The sequence below is a fragment of the Prosopis cineraria genome, unplaced genomic scaffold (assembly GCF_029017545.1).
Source record: "Prosopis cineraria cultivar Desert tree isolate PC_DT_omini unplaced genomic scaffold, ASM2901754v1 PC2213, whole genome shotgun sequence".
Lineage (NCBI taxonomy): Eukaryota > Viridiplantae > Streptophyta > Magnoliopsida > Fabales > Fabaceae > Prosopis > Prosopis cineraria.
Window position 1 is genome coordinate 1 of NW_026557538.1, and position 18,611 is coordinate 18,611.

General features: G+C 32.1%; 1 protein-coding gene and 1 pseudogene across 2 annotated transcripts; both read right to left on the reverse strand.

Annotated features, from left to right (window-relative positions):
* Positions 1 to 1,313: 1,313 nt before the first annotated feature.
* LOC129301569 (fatty-acid-binding protein 2-like) lies at positions 1,314 to 5,846 on the reverse strand. 2 transcript variants are annotated; one of them, XM_054940126.1, is made up of 11 exons: positions 5,692 to 5,846; positions 4,072 to 4,669; positions 3,743 to 3,965; positions 3,228 to 3,303; positions 3,034 to 3,136; positions 2,742 to 2,810; positions 2,235 to 2,271; positions 2,076 to 2,150; positions 1,941 to 1,992; positions 1,692 to 1,736; positions 1,314 to 1,587 (listed from the first exon to the last, which is right to left on the reverse strand). In XM_054940126.1, the coding sequence occupies exons 2-11, from the start codon at positions 4,575 to 4,577 to the stop codon at positions 1,490 to 1,492; spliced, it is 1,284 nt and encodes a 427-aa protein (XP_054796101.1). In that variant the 5' UTR covers positions 4,578 to 4,669; positions 5,692 to 5,846; the 3' UTR covers positions 1,314 to 1,489. The 2 variants fall into 2 exon arrangements, with proteins under 2 accessions (XP_054796101.1, XP_054796100.1); XM_054940125.1 differs by lacking the exon at positions 5,692 to 5,846 and adding an exon at positions 5,412 to 5,654.
* Positions 5,847 to 10,614: 4,768 nt separating this feature from the next.
* Positions 10,615 to 13,229, reverse strand: LOC129301570 (uncharacterized; annotated as a pseudogene).
* Between the last annotated feature and the right edge of the window lie 5,382 nt (positions 13,230 to 18,611).

Below are 18,611 nucleotides of genomic sequence, written 5' to 3' on the forward strand. Positions count from 1 at the left end.
ATGAATTGAAGTTGAGATATTAAATTACAATTGAGTTAAAATTATGAAGATTAAATGATTATTTTTTTTAAATCAATCAATTTCACTATATTATTGCGTTGGGCGTCCAATTCCCCTACTGGGTAACACGATTGCTTTGTTTAGACACACCAAGATTTGGATGCTGATCCCATTAGGAAAATGTATCCCTCACCCCCTTCACTTCTTTATTTATTCCATTACTCATACCACCCTCCATCATTTCATCCCAATCCCCAGCAGTCACATTTTGGATGTGTTTGGTTTGAGCCGAACTGAAATTTGGATGGCTTAAACCGCCAACCGGCTACCTGGCTCGGTCCTTAAAACTCACGTTGAATCCAAAAATTGTTTGGCTTTTGATTTTATTTTTAAAATTTCATTTTGAAGTTTAATATTCATTCTTAAAGAATCAAATTACACAAATAAATGCGTCAATAAAATTCATGTCCTTTAAATCTGCCTTTAAATTAAATAAAGGATCCTTTTAAATGAATACAAAGGATCCTTGAATGTCAAACAAAATCCAAGGGGAGAATGACAATTAAATACAGTAGTTTAAGTGGTAAATTTGAAGTTTCAACTGTACACTGACCCTTGTTTTACATTTACATTAATTCTCTTAATTATCATTCTCCCAGGTCCTAAATTCGTAATAACTTAAGCCCAATTGGAGAGTGCACACACGTTGCTGCCTATCAATTACCAAACCATTGACAGATGCCATTGCCAACAGACTCCCTAATTTTCTTCAAACCGCTTAGCAAACAGTCTCCGAGAAATAGCTAAAATTATTCAATAGTTGCAAGTTGTTTCTAAAAGAGGTCGCCCAGGTAAGCTGTTCATGTTCCACCTCGCTGCGTCCATTCCATTCTCATCCATGGTCATGCCATAAAAAATTTCATTTGCTTTTACGATATTTATCCAATTTCACTGAAAAATCAGTGCCATGGATTCATATACCTATGAACTCCATTGCTGCTGCTGAAGTGCTAAACCCCTCCATGTATAAAGAGGTGGGCAAGACCAAGATAGTAATCAAAAGAACAGATGCATGTTGCATATCAGAGTCAATGAACCAGGTCCCATCAACGGTTCAGAGCCTCACCATCACCTCGGCCTATTGCTTTCAGCTAAGCACAACGAGTGATACTAGTGATTCACTACCCTCTTTTCTTTCAATAAAATTATTATACATCTAGTATGTGGGCGGGGAAACAATGCTTACCCTCAATTGATCTAAAAAAAAATAACTGAGTGACAATCAAATTTGAAGAAGGGGGCAAACCTCGAAAAGTATAAGCCATGACCGTCCAGTGTAACCCCAAATCATGATCTAAACTTTAAAGGCAGATCTAATTCCATATTCGAATAGCCACTGCTCATGCCATCAACCAGATGGTATATGCCACCGGTTGCCAATTGTCCATTCCAAAAACCAAGACAATTGGAGGTCGAAAATGAAGCCATTTCAACACCTTCTAATGATATTAACAACGTTCTTGCCAATCTCTTCTTTTGTTTGCTCAGATACAGGTTCATCCCCAATGTACATGTCAAAGAAGGCCCCTGCAAAACATGATAAAAACTTACTTTGGTTTAATACTTGACAAAGGAATGTTATATTAAATACATGGTCTTAGATTTCAACCCGAAATCTGAATATGACTTACGACATAAATCTTTGCTGGGGACACTTCCAATGTGATTCCCTCCAACTGTACATAAAACCAACACTTTAGCAGTGAAACGTCAATAATTTAAGTTAGAACTGCCTCTAAACAATACGGACAGACAAACAAGAAGGCAAAAAAAGAATTTTGTTACGCTATTTCTTGTCAAGAAAACCAAAGGCCTAAGAGAATAGTATAAATTTAGTGTCAAAAAATTCATAAATTCGACCAATTAGTACTCATGCTCACTTTCAGTAATCAGACATCCATCAGCTGTCCGTCGAAAATTGATTGTTGTCCCCTGAAACATTGTAATAAAGCAAAAGTAACCCTAAGCGATCCTCAAAATAGAGAAGAAAGAATGCAGATTGGTATATGGCTTACCAAAGGTAATGGAATATCTTGTGTGAAGTATGAACGAAATTTCCTCAGGCAACAAAAATCTGTACTTGGATTTGTCTAAGCAAAGAAGCCAAGGGAACAGTTTGAATTAGTCCGTGGAGAAACAACCAAAAAACTATTTTACCAGTGGCTGTGAATTACCTTAACTAAGCGAGCTCGAAGGGATTTCTCAAAAGCTCTGCAATGAACCGCAAAAAGAAAATAGAAAGAAAAAGATTAGCAGTTCGTCACTTACACCATCGACTCAATGTCTAAGACTTTTAAAGTACTATTGAGGATGCTTTAAAAGAGAAATGACCTGCTTGATTCACCTTCGTCTAGGTTTGCATCCATATAAAATTGCATAAATTGATATACTTGATCCAATGACAACCAGATTACATTTAAACATCAAGGTTCAGATATGCTAAAAGGGAAAAGTTAATTGTTGACTATATTCATCAATCGAGAATCCAACAACAGAATTTTTAAATAGTGCAAAATAATTTGGAAGTGTCATAATCATGCAACAATACAACTTAAAAACCTAGAGGAAAATTCAAAACCCAATCTAACTAGCAAAACAGACTCTAAAATCAAGTAAGAATTTCCTTATTTTTAAAATTAAAAAAAAAATCCTCAGCTGAGAAGTGAAACAAAATTACTAACTCTTTCACGGTGTTGATTTTCATCCCCTTGCAATTCACGACAAGCCTCACAGTCATTTCAACATCCTCCCTGTGATAAAAAGCCCAACACACACAGCAAAGTCAACATCTTAACCATGAAATCAATCAACATAAGTTTGCAACTCAGATGCATGTGCTAGATGACTCATGATTGGTCTGTAAAATGCCCCTTTGTACTTTATGATGATCAATTACAATCACCGTCACCAAAAAAAGGGAACCTCCTAAGTTGATAAACTTAATATACAGATAGCATAAATGATTTTCAATACCTAAGAAGATCCTTGTAGAAACCATGGGAGTTATTCAGCTCACCAGCAGAAAATGATGCATATTTTGGACCCAATTTCTCACAGAGGGAGTGAGGATGAACATCTGTTAAAGAATGAGAGTGGTTCAATATATGGCAATAATTTTGCTGACACTACCATGTAACAATTAGTACCAAGTATTCAAGAAAACTTACAAAAACCAAATGCATAGATCTTTAAAGACTTGATTTTAACTATTGTCATGGTTCTGGACCCAGTTCCAACCAGGACCTGAAGCAAATTTAGAAGCTTATGTTAGTTGATGTAAAGATATGAACCCTCAAGGACTGCATTTGGGAAAGGTCATTGAAACAAATGACAATCAAACGGACCTCCAGAAGAGAGGTAAAGAAAAAACCAGTCACAGTCTAACCCATCACAATTCATATTGCGTGATTACTAGACAAAATTTAATAGAGGAAAAAACTAAAGATTTTCACACAAAAAGCCTCCTATACAGCAGGTTATTTTTAACTACCTTGCTAATTTTCAGTCAATTATACATTTCTGAGCTTACACACTAGCTATGTATTTTTTCAAGAAAACAATATATCAAAAGCCAGATGAAATAATTTTCACGAGCAAATGCATTAAGGCACAAATTAATCCTATTACCTATTGATAAGCAAGAGGAGAAAAAACCAGAAAAATTTGAAAATTGAATACTGACCTCAGAGTTTAAGTTGACATCCTGCTCTTCATCTACTACATTGTTCAAGATCATGGGAAACTCAATGCCAGTTTTAGGCTCAACCACATGCTTCGTCAGGTTCAATTCAGGAAAAGATAGTTGAGCACATCCCTTTTTCTTAACCTCACAAGGGATTTGGTCCTTGCCTCCATGCATTGACACCTCAGTATTCTCAAGTGGACCGGTCAGCACCGTTGATGATCTGCAGTAAATAACATGGAAACAAGCTCATCATTGTAAAACAACGAGAAAAAATTCCCACGCCCAGAATGATTCAAGCTGAGTAAATATCTTTTAGTGTGACTTACAAGTTTTGAATTGGTGGTACCAATACTGCAGCTAGAGACAGCACAGGATTTGATTGAAGCCTTTTCACTTCTCTCCAAAGTAGCCTCATTGCAGAACTAGAAATCTTGGCTAAGGCCACGGGGGCAATAGATTTTCTTTCTGATCTAAAGCTGAAGTGAAACCCAACTAGATTATGTCCAACAGAAGACATAGGCTTGACCTGCATAGAAGCCCCGCTACTTCTAAATTGAGAACCTGCTATATCCCGGGATATCTTTGAGTTGGTTCCACTACAGAACCAAACTAAAAAAGCACCAGCAATTCCTGATATACGATTAAATGCCTCTTGAAGAGCCAAACTTCCCGGCACATATAAGTTTCTCGACTGGTAAATAGAATTGTCCGCAAATGAATGTAGCTGTGAAAATAAATGAGACCCAAGGTTATGAAATACAAATGGCTCCAACGAAAAGATGTCAGGATGAACTCCATCAGAACCCATGGAAGATAACCAATCGCTCTTCATCTTTACTTTGTCTAATATCTAATGTAGGAGCTTCAAACCTCCCCAACTGATTTAAGGTGTTTAGCAGCAAAATAATGCTTTTACTCAACAACCTGCATTGAGTTTTGGCAGAGGGTTATCAAAATCCGTTTCATATCAATAGGGCAAAACAGGACACAAAGCTTATAAAAGCGTAGGACGAAAATTGATTTCATGTTTAAGAACAAGCGTAGGACGAAAATTGATTTCATGTTTAAGAACAGACTGCGGATTCTAGAACTGGGGCTGGTAGCCCCAGTTCCAATTTTAACGTCCAAACTTCAAGCAACCAAACAAACGATCTTTCGTTTACCATCAAGAATAAAAATATTGACAACAATGTAATAATGTAATGGGGATTTTATAAAGACAATTATCTGACCATTATAAATAAATATCAAATTCTTCATTGGTGCGAACAACACATTGCCATAGTAACTTGTAAAATACAACGCAGTCAAGGAATTTGCTGCAAAGCAATTATTAATGACATTTCGAGTTGAAAGTTCATTATTTCCAAGATGGAACCAAACTAAGTTTACCATGCGAGCCTCTTGCTGATCAATTAAACACCGATTCCGTTTCAAGTCCAGGCTAAAGCAACGAATTTTTTCCCAGAAGCGCGAAAAAAAGAAAAAGAATGGGAAAGTTAAGAAAGAGTATCGGATTTCATATAGGTCCTAGCAGATCAAACGAATAAACATTGAAAGGCAAATGCTCAAAAAAGGGGGAAGGAAATGGAGCTTCTGTTCCTTCACTTCCGCTTTTCTCCGATCATCAAAGCAAAATCATGCAAGGGGGACAAACGAAACGAACCTAAAACAGAAACAAAACAGACTTCTTTGAGGCCGTTTAGATCCAGGAATTGCAGGCGAATCAATCAGATTTTTCGGTGAAGTGTGAGAACGTGAAGTTTGGTTAAAGAAATAAAATGGAATATGCTTTGAGCACAAACGTGGAGCACGTCATTGTGGACTCAAAAGCTTCTTTTGGACAGAAATGGAAAAGGAACAAAATATAAAGGGAAAGCTTTTCGTTTTCATTTTTTCCGAGTTTTCGTGAGCCGCGTTTTTTGAAGAGAGAGAGAGAAGGAGACCGGGAGGATTCAATGGTCACGCTGGCAGCTGGTGACACAAAATCACCTCGGACAATCTGGAGATGACGTTTATGTCCTCGAGGATCTCAGGTAGGCGAATCTGCGAACTTCCCTTTCACGACAGGTCGTCCAACGTCGGTTGCCTTGGCGGCGTCCATTTGTCACCGTCCTCCATTTTCACGTTTGTTTTGCAATTTGCCTGACCATTTGCATTTCCAAATTCTCACGGAAATAGGCTGGTAAAAACAAACCAAAAAAAAAAAAAAATCTCACGGAAACAAAAGGGAAACCAAACTCACCCCCAATTTTATGCCCCCCTTGGCCCTCCCCACTGATGCGTGTGTTAACAAAAACAATTAGTCACTAGCAAGTGAATGTAGCGTATATGGAAACAATTTGGACCCTTAAACATAATTCTAAGATTTAATACTTAAAAATGTGTATGTAAAAACATCATTTAAAAAAGACAACCTTTAAATGATATTCAAACTCTATAAAATTAATCTCACAGTTGCTGGCTATAAGAATATCTTGGACAATAAAAAAAAAACAATTACTGACTTCATCCTAAATTATAAAATAATTTTAAAAAAATTATTGCAAATTATAAGATAATTTAATAAAAATAAAATTTTATTAATGATATTTTTGTAATATTACACTTTAAATGAAAAAAGAATTGAAATGATGTTGTCACATAATGATTAAGTGTATAGAGACATTTATAAAAATTAATAATTTTGTTTTAAAAAAGTAAGCTTGTAAAGTATTATTATTATGCTTTATTAATATATACTTATACTATTAATAAAATATTGTTAAAATAAAATTAATATTATCAATCACTTATGGATGTTGTGATTCATAATTGTTAAACTTTCGAATTAATTTTTTAAATTTAGTGTTTTTACATTTTTAATTTATAAAATTATGATAATTTATTCATAAACTTTCAACTATATGTTATGAAGAATTCGGTCACAAAAGTTATAAAACCTGATTTAAAAAAATTTAAAAATCAAAAATTAATATTAATAGAAAAAGAAAACAGAAAATATCAAAAATAAGTTTTTCTATTTTAAAATTTTTATTTTTTGTATGATGATTTATCAGTGTAAATATAATTAATTTTAATTATTTATATTTTAAATATATTTAGATTAAATTATGACCATATTTTATATTTTAATTATTTAATAATAAATTTTTAATGACTATTTATTTATAGAGGTCTTAAGAATTTATAATTTAAGTTTGCAATTTAAGTTTATATTTTATTATAAATTTATTTAAACTCACAAAGTCAATAATATTGTTGTCAGTCATTCAAAATTAAAATTAGGTAAAAACTTGGTTGAAATAAAATTTTGATCTTTTACAATAAAAAATAATGACATTAACTGTTTGACATTGATTTAAGGTTGCGATTCATTCTCATTAATTCAAGCTCAATAAGCGGTGCATAAAAACACATGAATGATTTATCTTGCAAAATTATTAACTTTTAGAGATATGCAAAAATTTTCAGTCCAATTCAATTTGATTCAACTTGACACAAACTTGATCCTATCGGTCTAAATAAAATTTAATCTTTTAGGATAAAAAAGATTAGACTCTTTTTTTTTAATTGGATTGGATAAAAGACCGAGTACCTTGACCATTTAATCTAATTCGATCCTATAAATTTATTTAATTTAATTATAATTAATTCATTAATTTTTATTACAATAAGTTAATTTATAATAATAATAATTAATAGTTTTTTGTGTTTATATTTGTGAAATCATGAATATTGAGTAAAGTTTTAGCATTGACTAACCTTAATTTTTTCCTTTTACTGGTAAAATTTATTGTTAACTTAGTACAATAGGCTTTAGACATATTTAAGGTTGACTAATATTATTGAAGGTTATTTAATTTAAATCATTTGTGTTATAATTAAAAACTTTTTATCATTGTTAGATATTGTTGTGGATTTATAATTGTTACTGTTGTGATAAATTTTATATAACTAATAGTAATTTTACTATGTTAGTTAAGTTTATTATGTTAAAATAAATTGATACCTCTCATAGATAAAAAAAAAAAAACAATGTGAGATATTGGATAAGATCAAGACTAATTTTATAATCCTACTATACTAATATGGTCCTATTTGATTTCAAATTATATTAAAATCAGATTAAATCATGAGTTACTTAATTCAATTTTTTTTATAAATAGGGCTAGATTTTAAATTAGGTTGAAGTTTTATTGAATTAATCCTTTATGTAACCCTACTTTCAGGTGATATGTTGTCATTTTGAAATGCCTGTGAATAATAATGTAAAAAATGTAGGAGTACCTTTTATCAAGAAAACGATAATGAGACCCTAGTATACATGGCCCTCGTGAGTCGTGACAATTATGGACTAGCTTCTCTTCGTCAATCTTTCTTTCTATTTTCCCTCCGCTAACTTAAAATAAAATCTAGATTGTGATTAAATTTAAATGGTCAAAATTATTTATTTATTATTTATTTTATATTTACTAATTTTTTAATAAATTTATTTTATCTCCAATCAAAATAGTCCATATTTAATTTGGAGGGTTAAAAATTTAATATTAAATATATATAACTTTTATAAATTAATTATCTGGATTTACTTTGAATGGTTTGAATTTAAATTTTTTAATTTATAATTTTTTTATAAAAATATTTTCTTGAAAAGTGTCGTTGACAGATTATCTTCACTTTTAATATCATTTTTTTAAAATAATAATTTATAAAAATATAAAAAATTAATATTAAAATTGAATTGTATACAGTGAATGCCAACATGTAAAAATTATAAAAAAATTTAATATTAAATTAAATGGTACATATCTTTGGTGATAAAATGAATTTACTAATATTTTTTATTTTAATGAGTATAAAATAAAAATAATTCTAAATCTGAACTATTTAAAATTAAATTTGAATGCTCTAAATTTTATTTTAGGTAGTCAAAAGGAAATGAGAAAAAAAGGTTAGTGGAGAGCCAAATCCGATCACTGTTCTGCGTTTTTAACGCAGATGGAGGGAATGAAACGAAAATAGCAGACGTAACTAAGGGTGTTCAACTTCATCCATCCCAAGTGATCTGACATCATTTCAATCATATTAAGATAAGTCTTATCTCGACTTGAAAATAATTGAGATGGGATTTTTTGAAACAGAGATGGGATATAAAATTATTATCAGAACATCCCGTCCCATCTGAACATTATATATATATATGTTATTTTTTTATTTTAAGTATATTAATTATATTAAGATAATTTATACTTATATTAATTATATCAATTATAATTTTAATACTTACAATTCTTATTTAAAACTAAAATTTTTTTATATTGATAATTTTAATGATATTAAGTAAACATGGCGATATCTTTCTTTATAATATATTAATTATATTAATATAATTTATTCTTATATTTATCTATTTAATAACTTTTATTTATAATGTATTTCTTGTTTTATTTTTAGAAGAGTAATTAGCTTAATACATCTCCATTAAAGTAGAAGAATAATGATTTAATGTTATACTTGACTTGCCTATTATTGCTAATCTTATAGCCTAAAGATTACTTGTATTTGCTATTATAATGTGTAATGTGGTTAATGTAATTCAATAATTAACTTTAAATTGTTATGATTTATGTACTTGTGTTGTTTTGATTTTAAACTTAATAAATTATATAATTTAAAATTTTAATAAATTATTATCCAGATCTTTCTTCAATATTGCCTGATTTGTCGGGATAGCAAGACATCCCGATTTTGTCCTGATCCCGTTTTGACTTCTAATAGAATGGGACGACTTTCGAGACGGGACGAGGTATAAGACACGAGATTAAAATTTAATCTCAATTTTTTTTTCAAGACAAAACACTGGATGAGAGTATCTCAATCTTATCTCATTTTGTGAATATCCCTAAATGTAATGTGAGTATTAATTACACGTCCCTCTACAAAATAGTGAATAAATCTGGAAAGTGATAGTGAAATTTAACCATTCAGATTCCTCGTTCAAAAATACAATCCCACGATAAGAAACGTTTTTTTCGTCTTTTTTTTTTAACCTTCAAAAACTGTCGGTGCCAAATAAAAAATGAATATCCCACAAAATGCATAGTGAAGCAATGGGACCGAGAAAGAGGGAAGAGGATGTTTTCATCTTCCTGACTTCCACCGCGTCCTCTTCCATTCTTTTCGCTTTTTAATTGTTGAATCAAAATTTAAATGTTTTAAGGTTTGATTTTTTATAAAATAATTATTAAAATTTAAATTATAAAAAGGATTAAAAATAAAATTCAAACTATTAAAATTTAATATTAGCAATAAAAATAAAATACATAAAATATTTTATGATACATTAAATTTGGACAGTCCAATAATCTTGATCTAATTATTTGAAATTAAAAAAGGAAAAGACAATGGAAAAAAAGGGAAGAGAAGAGCATGTTTAGCAACTTGTTTTTGGGACAATTTTTTATTCTCCATAGTAAAAAACAAAATTATTTAGTAACTTTTTTAAAAAAGTGTTTTATAGAACAAAAATTAAAATATATTATTCTCGAAAATAAAAATATTTTTTAAATATTTTAACATTATTATTTTAAAAAACAAGAAAGAATATAAAAAAAAATCTGTTTTCATTATTCTTTTGCTTTCAAAAACATGTTCAGAGTCTCTCATGCTATGAATGAAGACTCACTCTTATAATTGATCAATTAATTGAAATATATAATTGTGCATGCCAAGAAGTGATTGGTGATCGAGGATGATGTGACTGATTACAATAATCAGGCACAAATGTGAAGGACGAATCGTGATCAGCTTAAATGACAATTAGCAGAGACTTCGGGCCTTACAGAAAGAAAGCAACGACATGATCATAATAAAAGCGAGGGCAGGTAGTTATATAAATGATCACCAGGTTATAAAGGAGGCATGATTGTTTATCATCATCATTATTATATGCACACCGGCTCTTAGTAAATCTCCTTCAGATACATCACAATATCTGTAGCAAATAGCAAGTCACAAAATTTACATTCATGCATGCATTAATTAGGACCCCGCGCGCAAAAAATCCAAGACAATTTTGTTGAATTCTCCTGCCTTCTCAATTTGAGGCACATGTGATGCGTTCTTTATCAATTCCAATCTGGCTTTCTTACCAATTACCCTGCAATTTTTTGAAGCCAATGACCAGTTGCCTGAGAGATTAAATTCAGCTGTGTATTTAATATGAAATGTCCAGGGCCATTTGGACTCAACCTTATAATTAAAATAGTACTAAATCCACAAATGTAATTAGTTATTTGACATGCAAGGGTTAATTATCGAGAAGGTTACTTATTAATTAATAACTAAGCACAAACAAAGAGCAAAAAAAAAATAAAAATGAAGGAATCAGATCACGTACTGCTTTAGTTCAGTGGCCATCTTTACTGGAAATATCTGATCATGTTCTCCCCAGATGATCAGAACCTCCTGAATATGCATGCATGTGTGTGAGATCAAACCAATTGTGTGTGTATAATAATTAAGCATAACGAGAGGAACCTTAATTGCATGATAAATTATTAATTAATGATTGCTAACTTGAGCAATGCGCAAACGGTTTACCAACCTGTTGAAGAGGTGACAGGTTCACGGCATCATCCCTTCCGAGCGTTAGTCCTTTCAGAAGCTCCATCTTCTCCTTCCTATTTTCTGAATATAAGTTCTGCAACCACAAGTCTAAATTAATTAAGCGTCCATGTGTGGCTCTTCATAAAATAATTAACATGAAAATTACATCTTCCTACCAGTACGTGCTTCATACCTACCCATCACCTAAGCACTTTATCGGTCTTAAATGAGGGCTCATCTAATTAAACAGGTCGAATACTTGCAACAGTACGCTTCACAAATCTTGCACCAAATGCATAATGGGCGAAATTCGCACAACATATAATGTTTTCTCAATAATTTCATATCCACATCAGAATATTCCCAAAGTTTCATTCTGATAATTAATTGGTCGACTGTCCAATGAGAGTGTCTCTTAAGCAGTGAGCACTACAGTCAATGTCGGTTTGGCTTGAATAAACTCATAAGTATTACTTAGATATGTTTAAAATTGTCAATTAGGCCGGCCTGTTAGTGCTAGCCTTTAAAGGGTCAGGATTTAAATAGACTAGTATGGTTAAACCCAATTTTATTTTAGGGCTCTATTTTGCTCAATCAGCCCTGATGGTTCTCAAGACCTTAGCCCCATTTTTTTTATTTTTCAATTTAAAAATATAACATATATGTATTTAAAATTTTAAAAAAATTATTACACATAACATTAAGCTTAAAAAAATAAATTTAAGTGAATACACACAATAACAATTTTAAGTCTAACAAAAAATAACATCATCACAAAATCAATATAGATAATAATCAGATTTTATTAGCATCATTAACTAAATCTTGATAATTTTTGTTGTCATCAACGTAATATAATTTAATTCTTTTATTATAGAGTCTTATCAATGACAATAATATTAAGTTTTTTATATATTTTGCCTTCATCTTTGTAAAATTGAGGGTAGAGTTTTATAATTAGTATAATATATAATTTTTTAATATTAAAATTTCAAAAAAAATTATAAAAGGACTTATAAGCTATCGCTTTTCCTTTTAAACTTAAAATATCATTTTACACCTTAAAATAGTTGGGCTCGGTCTTAATTAATAGTTCTAGATGTGTTGTTCACCAGTTAAAGCAAGATCACTCAAATTGTTTTTGCCAGGGAAAATTAAAATAATGAAGTACATTATAAATGCATTGAAAAATAGTCAAAGCTGAGAAAGAAGAAAGAAGAGAGGAAACTGACGTTTATGAGGTCGTTCAAGAAGAAAGAAGGCAACATATTGAGACGCTTGGACACGGACAAGCCCATCAAATTGCGTAACTGTTTGGGCGTGGCGGGCAACATGAGATCCTCGATCTTGTCTAGTTTAGCCCTTTCCATTAAAGCCGCGTTGTCGCTCTTTCTCATATTAACGCCAGAGCTCGCAATCACCACTTTCTCTACCCTTTCCCCTAACATTTTGGCCAAATGGTAGGCCACGAAGCCGCCATAACTGGTCCCCAATACATGGAACCTCTTGACGTCTAACTTGTCAAGAAGTTTCGCCAGTGAGGCCGCCTGAAAAACCTCGCTTCGCTCACTGGATTTGGTCTTGGAGGCACCGAAGAAGACGAGATCGGGGACGTAGACGTCGAAGTGAGGGGCCAAGAATTGGACTTGTTGGCGCCATTGCCAGATGGCCATCGGCCCAAACCCGTGGATTAGAACCAGGGAGGGCTTGTTGCGGGCGGTTTCTTTTTGGGGCCCCAGAAATGGAGGGTGGTCTGGTCATCCACATCGATCTTTTGAGAGGAGAGGCCGGCGGAGATGAAACAGCGGCGGAGGTAGCTGCCGTATACAGAGACGATGCTGATGAAAGATGGGAACATATTGATAGGTGGCGGAACCCGGAACGAGATTGAATTCGGGATCAATTAGGCCATGAAGTGGAGGAAGAAATGAACGTCTGGGAGGGGAGAGAAGAATTGAAACTTTGTTGTGAGGGGTTAGTGTCAGTGTATATTTTGCCCCTTTGCTGGCTTGACTTTGTTAGGAGAGAGGCATGAAAGTCTCCGATATGTAGGTGAAAAAATAAAGGGTTAGTCTCGAGGGGGACGATGTCACACACACGTGTTATTCTCGTAATGGTTGATCATTTTCACGGCATAGATTTTTAAAAGGGACATTTTTTTTTTGGAAAAATTATTTTTGATATTCTATAAATTAATTATTGTTCTTTTCTGACACCTCCTTCCTTTGTAATTTGCGTCGGATTGTATAAATTAATTATTGTTCTTTTTCTGACACCTCCTTCCTTTGTAATTTGCGTCGGATTGATGCTGTAATTTTAGTATTTTACAGTACCGTCCGACGCAATATTTTTTTTATAATTAAATTTTCTTTTAAAAAATAATTTTTAATAACATAAATTGAAATTGAAATTATATTTTATGTTTTAGTTTTTTAAAATTTAAGTTGAACTCTTTCATTTAAAAACGTAGGGCGTTTTTAAAAAGTTAAATGTTAAAAATGTAGAGCTTTTTAATGTTTTTCTTAAAATACCTATAATAAATAAAGTAATTTATATTTATTTTAAAATAAAATATCCTATTAAATATTCTCTCTAGTCTTGTTTATATGGTAAAGAAAGAAAAATTTTTATCCTATTTATAAGTTACCTTATTAAATTTTATCATAAATTTTCTCATTTAATCTCCATTAAATATTAGAGAGGGAAATATATTATTAAATTATATATATTTAATAGTGATAAAATTAAGAAATTATTAAATTTTTACAAAGTTAATAAATTTTAAAATTTTTTATGATTTTGGTGAAACATATTGAAAGTAAAATAGGTAATTCGAGCTAATCCCAAACCTACCTAAAAAAAAAATTATGATTAGGTTCAACTGTATGAATTTTTTTAAAATGGTGTGATATTTTAAGTCAATTTAAATAATTTCAACTCGAATTGACCCAATCATTGGAATTACTAGCTTTATATGGATATATTATAGGTAATTTTAGGTAAGCTCGACGGGCTAGCCTAAATCTGACTAAAAAAAGTTAAGACCGAGCTTGATTATGTAAACTTTTTTAAAAGGCAAGGTAATTTAAATTCAATCTAAATAAGTTGATCCGAATTAAGTCTGGCCTGTTTGATTACTAGCTCTAGTTAGAAATATCTTATAAATATAACTAAGGAATGGTAAATATGAAAACATCATATTAGTTTAAATTAACTATTTTATTGAAAATATTATATTAAAAAATATCTCAAATATTTAGAATAAATTGTGTTAAAATAAAAAAAATTATTATTTATATTTGTATATTCTAATAACTAAAAAACTCTTACACTGCACTGGGAATAAAAAAATATGATTAATAGTAGTTGCTAAAGAAATTAAAAAATATAGTTATTTTTAATTGTCCTTTTTAAAATAATTAATATAAATTTAACCTCCAGTCTCCTCTCCTCTGTTTCTTTTAAACAATGTGAATCAATGTTTTTGCGTATCGCACGGTTCTAAAATCCCATTTGAATTGCATTTATGCATATTTGAAAACAGGCTTAAAGTTCCAAAAGGGCTAGAAAAATTCAGATTTTTTTTTTTTGAATATAAAACGTAAAATATGTTGGCGTGATTTTTCTTTTGGGCTGACATTGTATTATGAGACAATTTTTTTTTTTTGTCTTGCTTACAAATGGTCCATGGAGACACATGAACAATGTCTATACAAAGTATGAAACTTATCAAGCGGACCGAATAAATTAGCGTAGATTAAAACAAGTGTCAATGTAAAAATTTTATAATATTAATCAACAATTAATAATACTTGTATAGGAACGAGCAGTTGTATTGGAATGGTATTCTCCCAGACATGAATTGGCGCGCGCGCAATAGGACGTTAGCCCCAGCAGAATGTTATGTCTCTTGACGCACATCATGGCTTGATAACAGTGTTAGAAAATTCAGGTTAAATATGTTGTGTGAAACTAAAGAAAGGGGTTATTGGCTTATTTCGGTACATTTGACTTCTTTTTGTGGTAAATGACAAGCGATTATTTCTTGGGGCAAAGATATGTGATCATGAGGATGATTTTGTAATGTAAGTAGGAGGGTAAAAGTATGACAAAATGTGCCATATCACTTTGGTAGATATGAGCAATATTATTTATTTAAACGCAGAAGGCGAGGAGATCGGGGCGTTGAACAAAAGTGAAAGGGACAAAAGTTTGACGGAGAGGGAGAGGGAAATTAGAAAATACTACGTTATTTTAAGGTGGTGGGGGGGTGGTGGTGGGGTTGACAGAAATTAAATGGAAGTGAGTGAGAAATTGATGGTGACGGCGGAGCGTGGAAATAAGATACCCCATGTCCATGTCGCTTAGGTTTTCTTCTGAGGGTGACCCACTCCCCGAAATCCCCACCTTCATTACCAACTCCCCCCATTCTTCTGTTTTCTCCTGTTCAGCCCAGCAGACAAAGTGCAGCTCTAGTTTCTTTTACAATTACATGCACATTGATTTTACCATATTCTTCCTCTCGCTCTATACAATTATTATAGTTGTTTTCGGTTATTTTATTGAAATTAAAGCATCACAATTAACTTATTAAATACACTTTAAAATAATTTAAAAATATATCCTTATTAAAAATTAGAAAAGATATATCCACAATATATGATGATGCATAAAATTAAATTTATGATGAAAATAAATTTAAAAATTAATAATAAATAACTTTTAATGTGCTTATATTAAGGATTAAATTAATTATCATAAGAGTGGCCCTATAACAAAAACTATAAGAAGTGTATATTTAGGCGGTTGGTTGTAGAATCACCTACATTTGTGTATGTGCCTTGAAAAATGTTACACTCAATTGTTGGAATATTGGGATATAATGTGTGGTTAGTGTTAATCACATTATTAGTCATGGACCCCTTAATTCTATATAAAGAGTGACATATCATATTTAGAAGTTAGAAAGTTGAAATCCTACCTCAAGAGGAAAGTCAACTTGATCCTCAACTCATGGTTAGTTTTCCAAATGGGCTTATTCATCACCTAGGTGAGTGATTAGTTTGATAATCTTTCAAGTGAAAGAAAGAATGTTTTATATCATTGTTATTGATTAATGGAAGGTTTTCATCAATATTCTTCTCCTTTTTATTTCCAACATGGTATCAAGAGCTGGCTGTTTGGGCCTCGTGACTGTTCAAAGGATGATCTACAAGATTTGGGCCAATAAACCAAGATCTGCAGCCCACTAAAATGTCTTTCCTATTCGCTTTTTAAATACTGCTGCTGAGAATCCGATGAGTGATTCAGGACCCAACTGGCCCAAAACAAGCATCACATGCACTTTGGGTGGGCAATCACTCACCATTTGATTTTCACTATCCGTTGTTTCTTGCCGCTTGCCGTCGACGAAACTCCATTAGATACCCTCGGCGGGCACGATTGAGCAAGGGTTCATTGATCTCTTCATCTATCTAAGTCGCTGTTGCTCTCCTTCTCTGGCGAAGAAGGTTGTCGAAAAGGGGGAACATCGTTGATGAGTTTAGTGGCAAGGGTGTGATCGGTCAAGTGTGCCACTCATTGGTGAAGTCAGTGATCTTGACTGCAGCGCAAAGTAAGAGGTCAAGAAATCAGTTTTGGTGTGTTTGCAGCAAGTGAAATCTTGAAGGCAGCCCAACTGCAGTCTGGTGGTGATTTCGAGTCAAGATTCTTTACACTACTCTCTGTCGTGCCGGTGCTTATCCTTGGAGAGGACAAGGATCTAAAAGTATTTTCCTCTGTATTCTTTGTGTCAAGCTACCGGCATTGTAGAAAGTGTCATGTACTGTTATGTAAGCTTGTCATAGTTGTGCACACTTTCATGGTGGAGGCTGCAAGTGCTATTAAGTCATGAGCTCTCGGACCAAGCTTCTAGACTAGTCTACTTGGTGTAGAATGCAGTGATGGTTCGAGACTTAAAAATAAAGGTAATTGACTTTACTATGTCAATGGGGATTATTTCAGGTATACAGCACAGTTGCTTGAGATATTCCAGAGGCATGATGTAGAATTTCAGCTTTCATGGATTGTTATTATTGATTTGGATATTCTCTCTACTCAAATAAAGAGAAATTGTGAGGAGGGGTTCCGGGACTACATCCAAAGTCCACTTATCATGAAGCAAGAAACATGTTTGTCATGGGGTTAACTAGCAAGTTTCTTATCATCGTTTCAAAACATGGAAGGAAAGTTTCTTTGATATGGGGCGGGTACTGATCAAAGAAGAAGTCATTTAAGTCACAAGAGATCGAGACTGGTTTGCATAATCACTGAAATGATGCCACGAGTCAAGCAAGAGAAAAGTGCAAGTTTGGAGATTCTTCGGTTGTTGTTGATGTTCTTTTGTATGTTGAAAATGTTGGTCTATTGACCAAATTTGTGAGTGATCTAGTTGATTTAAAGTTGTATGGTAAATATTTCAACAAGTTGTTTCATCCTTGTGTTGTCTTGGCAAGTTGTGCACCTAGAGTTATTGAGGTGTCAACTTGAGGGGATACAGTGTTGGAATATTAAAATATAATGTGCGATTAGTGTTAATCATACTAGTTAGTTGTTAACCCTAAATTCATATAAAGGGTGTTTATATGTGTTTCAGAGGTTAGGGAAGGTTGTTGAAATTTCTACTTGAGAGGGAAATTAACTGGCTAGTTTCAAATGGCATTGGTTCATCCTCAAGTAAGTTAATTAATGTTGTAAGGCCATGTGAAGAAATGTTTTATAATTATCGTTGTTGATTAATGAAAGTTTGTTATCAATATCCTTTCTCTTCTTCAATTTCTCAACTTCAATAATAATTATTATGAAGATTCATGAAAGGAGACCAAGTCATATTGCTCAAAATGTGTGAATTAGGACAAGTGGCTAAAGTGATGAGTTTGTTTTTTAATTAAGTGGAGCGGAGATTATGAAGCAATCCAAACTTGCTTATAGAATAGAGAAGATGCCCCCTCCCTCTAGAAATATCAATCATCGACCATCAGTTATCACTTCACATAACTCTTAGACCCAACGTTCATATGAACATGCATTATTATTAATGTACTTTAATAAATTTAAAATTTTAAAATTGAACAATCTCGTTATATTGTACTCCATGTGGTCTTTTTATAAGATGTTGGGCATATTTTTACCTAGATTAAGAAAAGTTATTTTATTGTATTTGGGTAAATATAAACATGTCAATTTTTCAATTACACCCTTTTAAATTAAATAGATA

What these genes read in the sequence shown, in the direction of transcription:
- LOC129301569 (XM_054940126.1), bottom strand. Translation starts at nt 4,577, where the DNA reads ATGAAGAGCGATTGGTTATCTTCCATGGGTTCTGATGGAGTTCATCCT. An exon ending in GTACCACCAATTCAAAACTT is followed by an intron (nt 3,966 to 4,071) that starts GTAAGTCACACT and finishes TATTTACTGCAG; the next exon opens with ATCATCAACGGTGCTGACCG. An exon ending in TGGATGTCTGATTACTGAAA is followed by an intron (nt 1,737 to 1,940) that starts GTGAGCATGAGT and finishes TTTTATGTACAG; the next exon opens with TTGGAGGGAATCACATTGGA.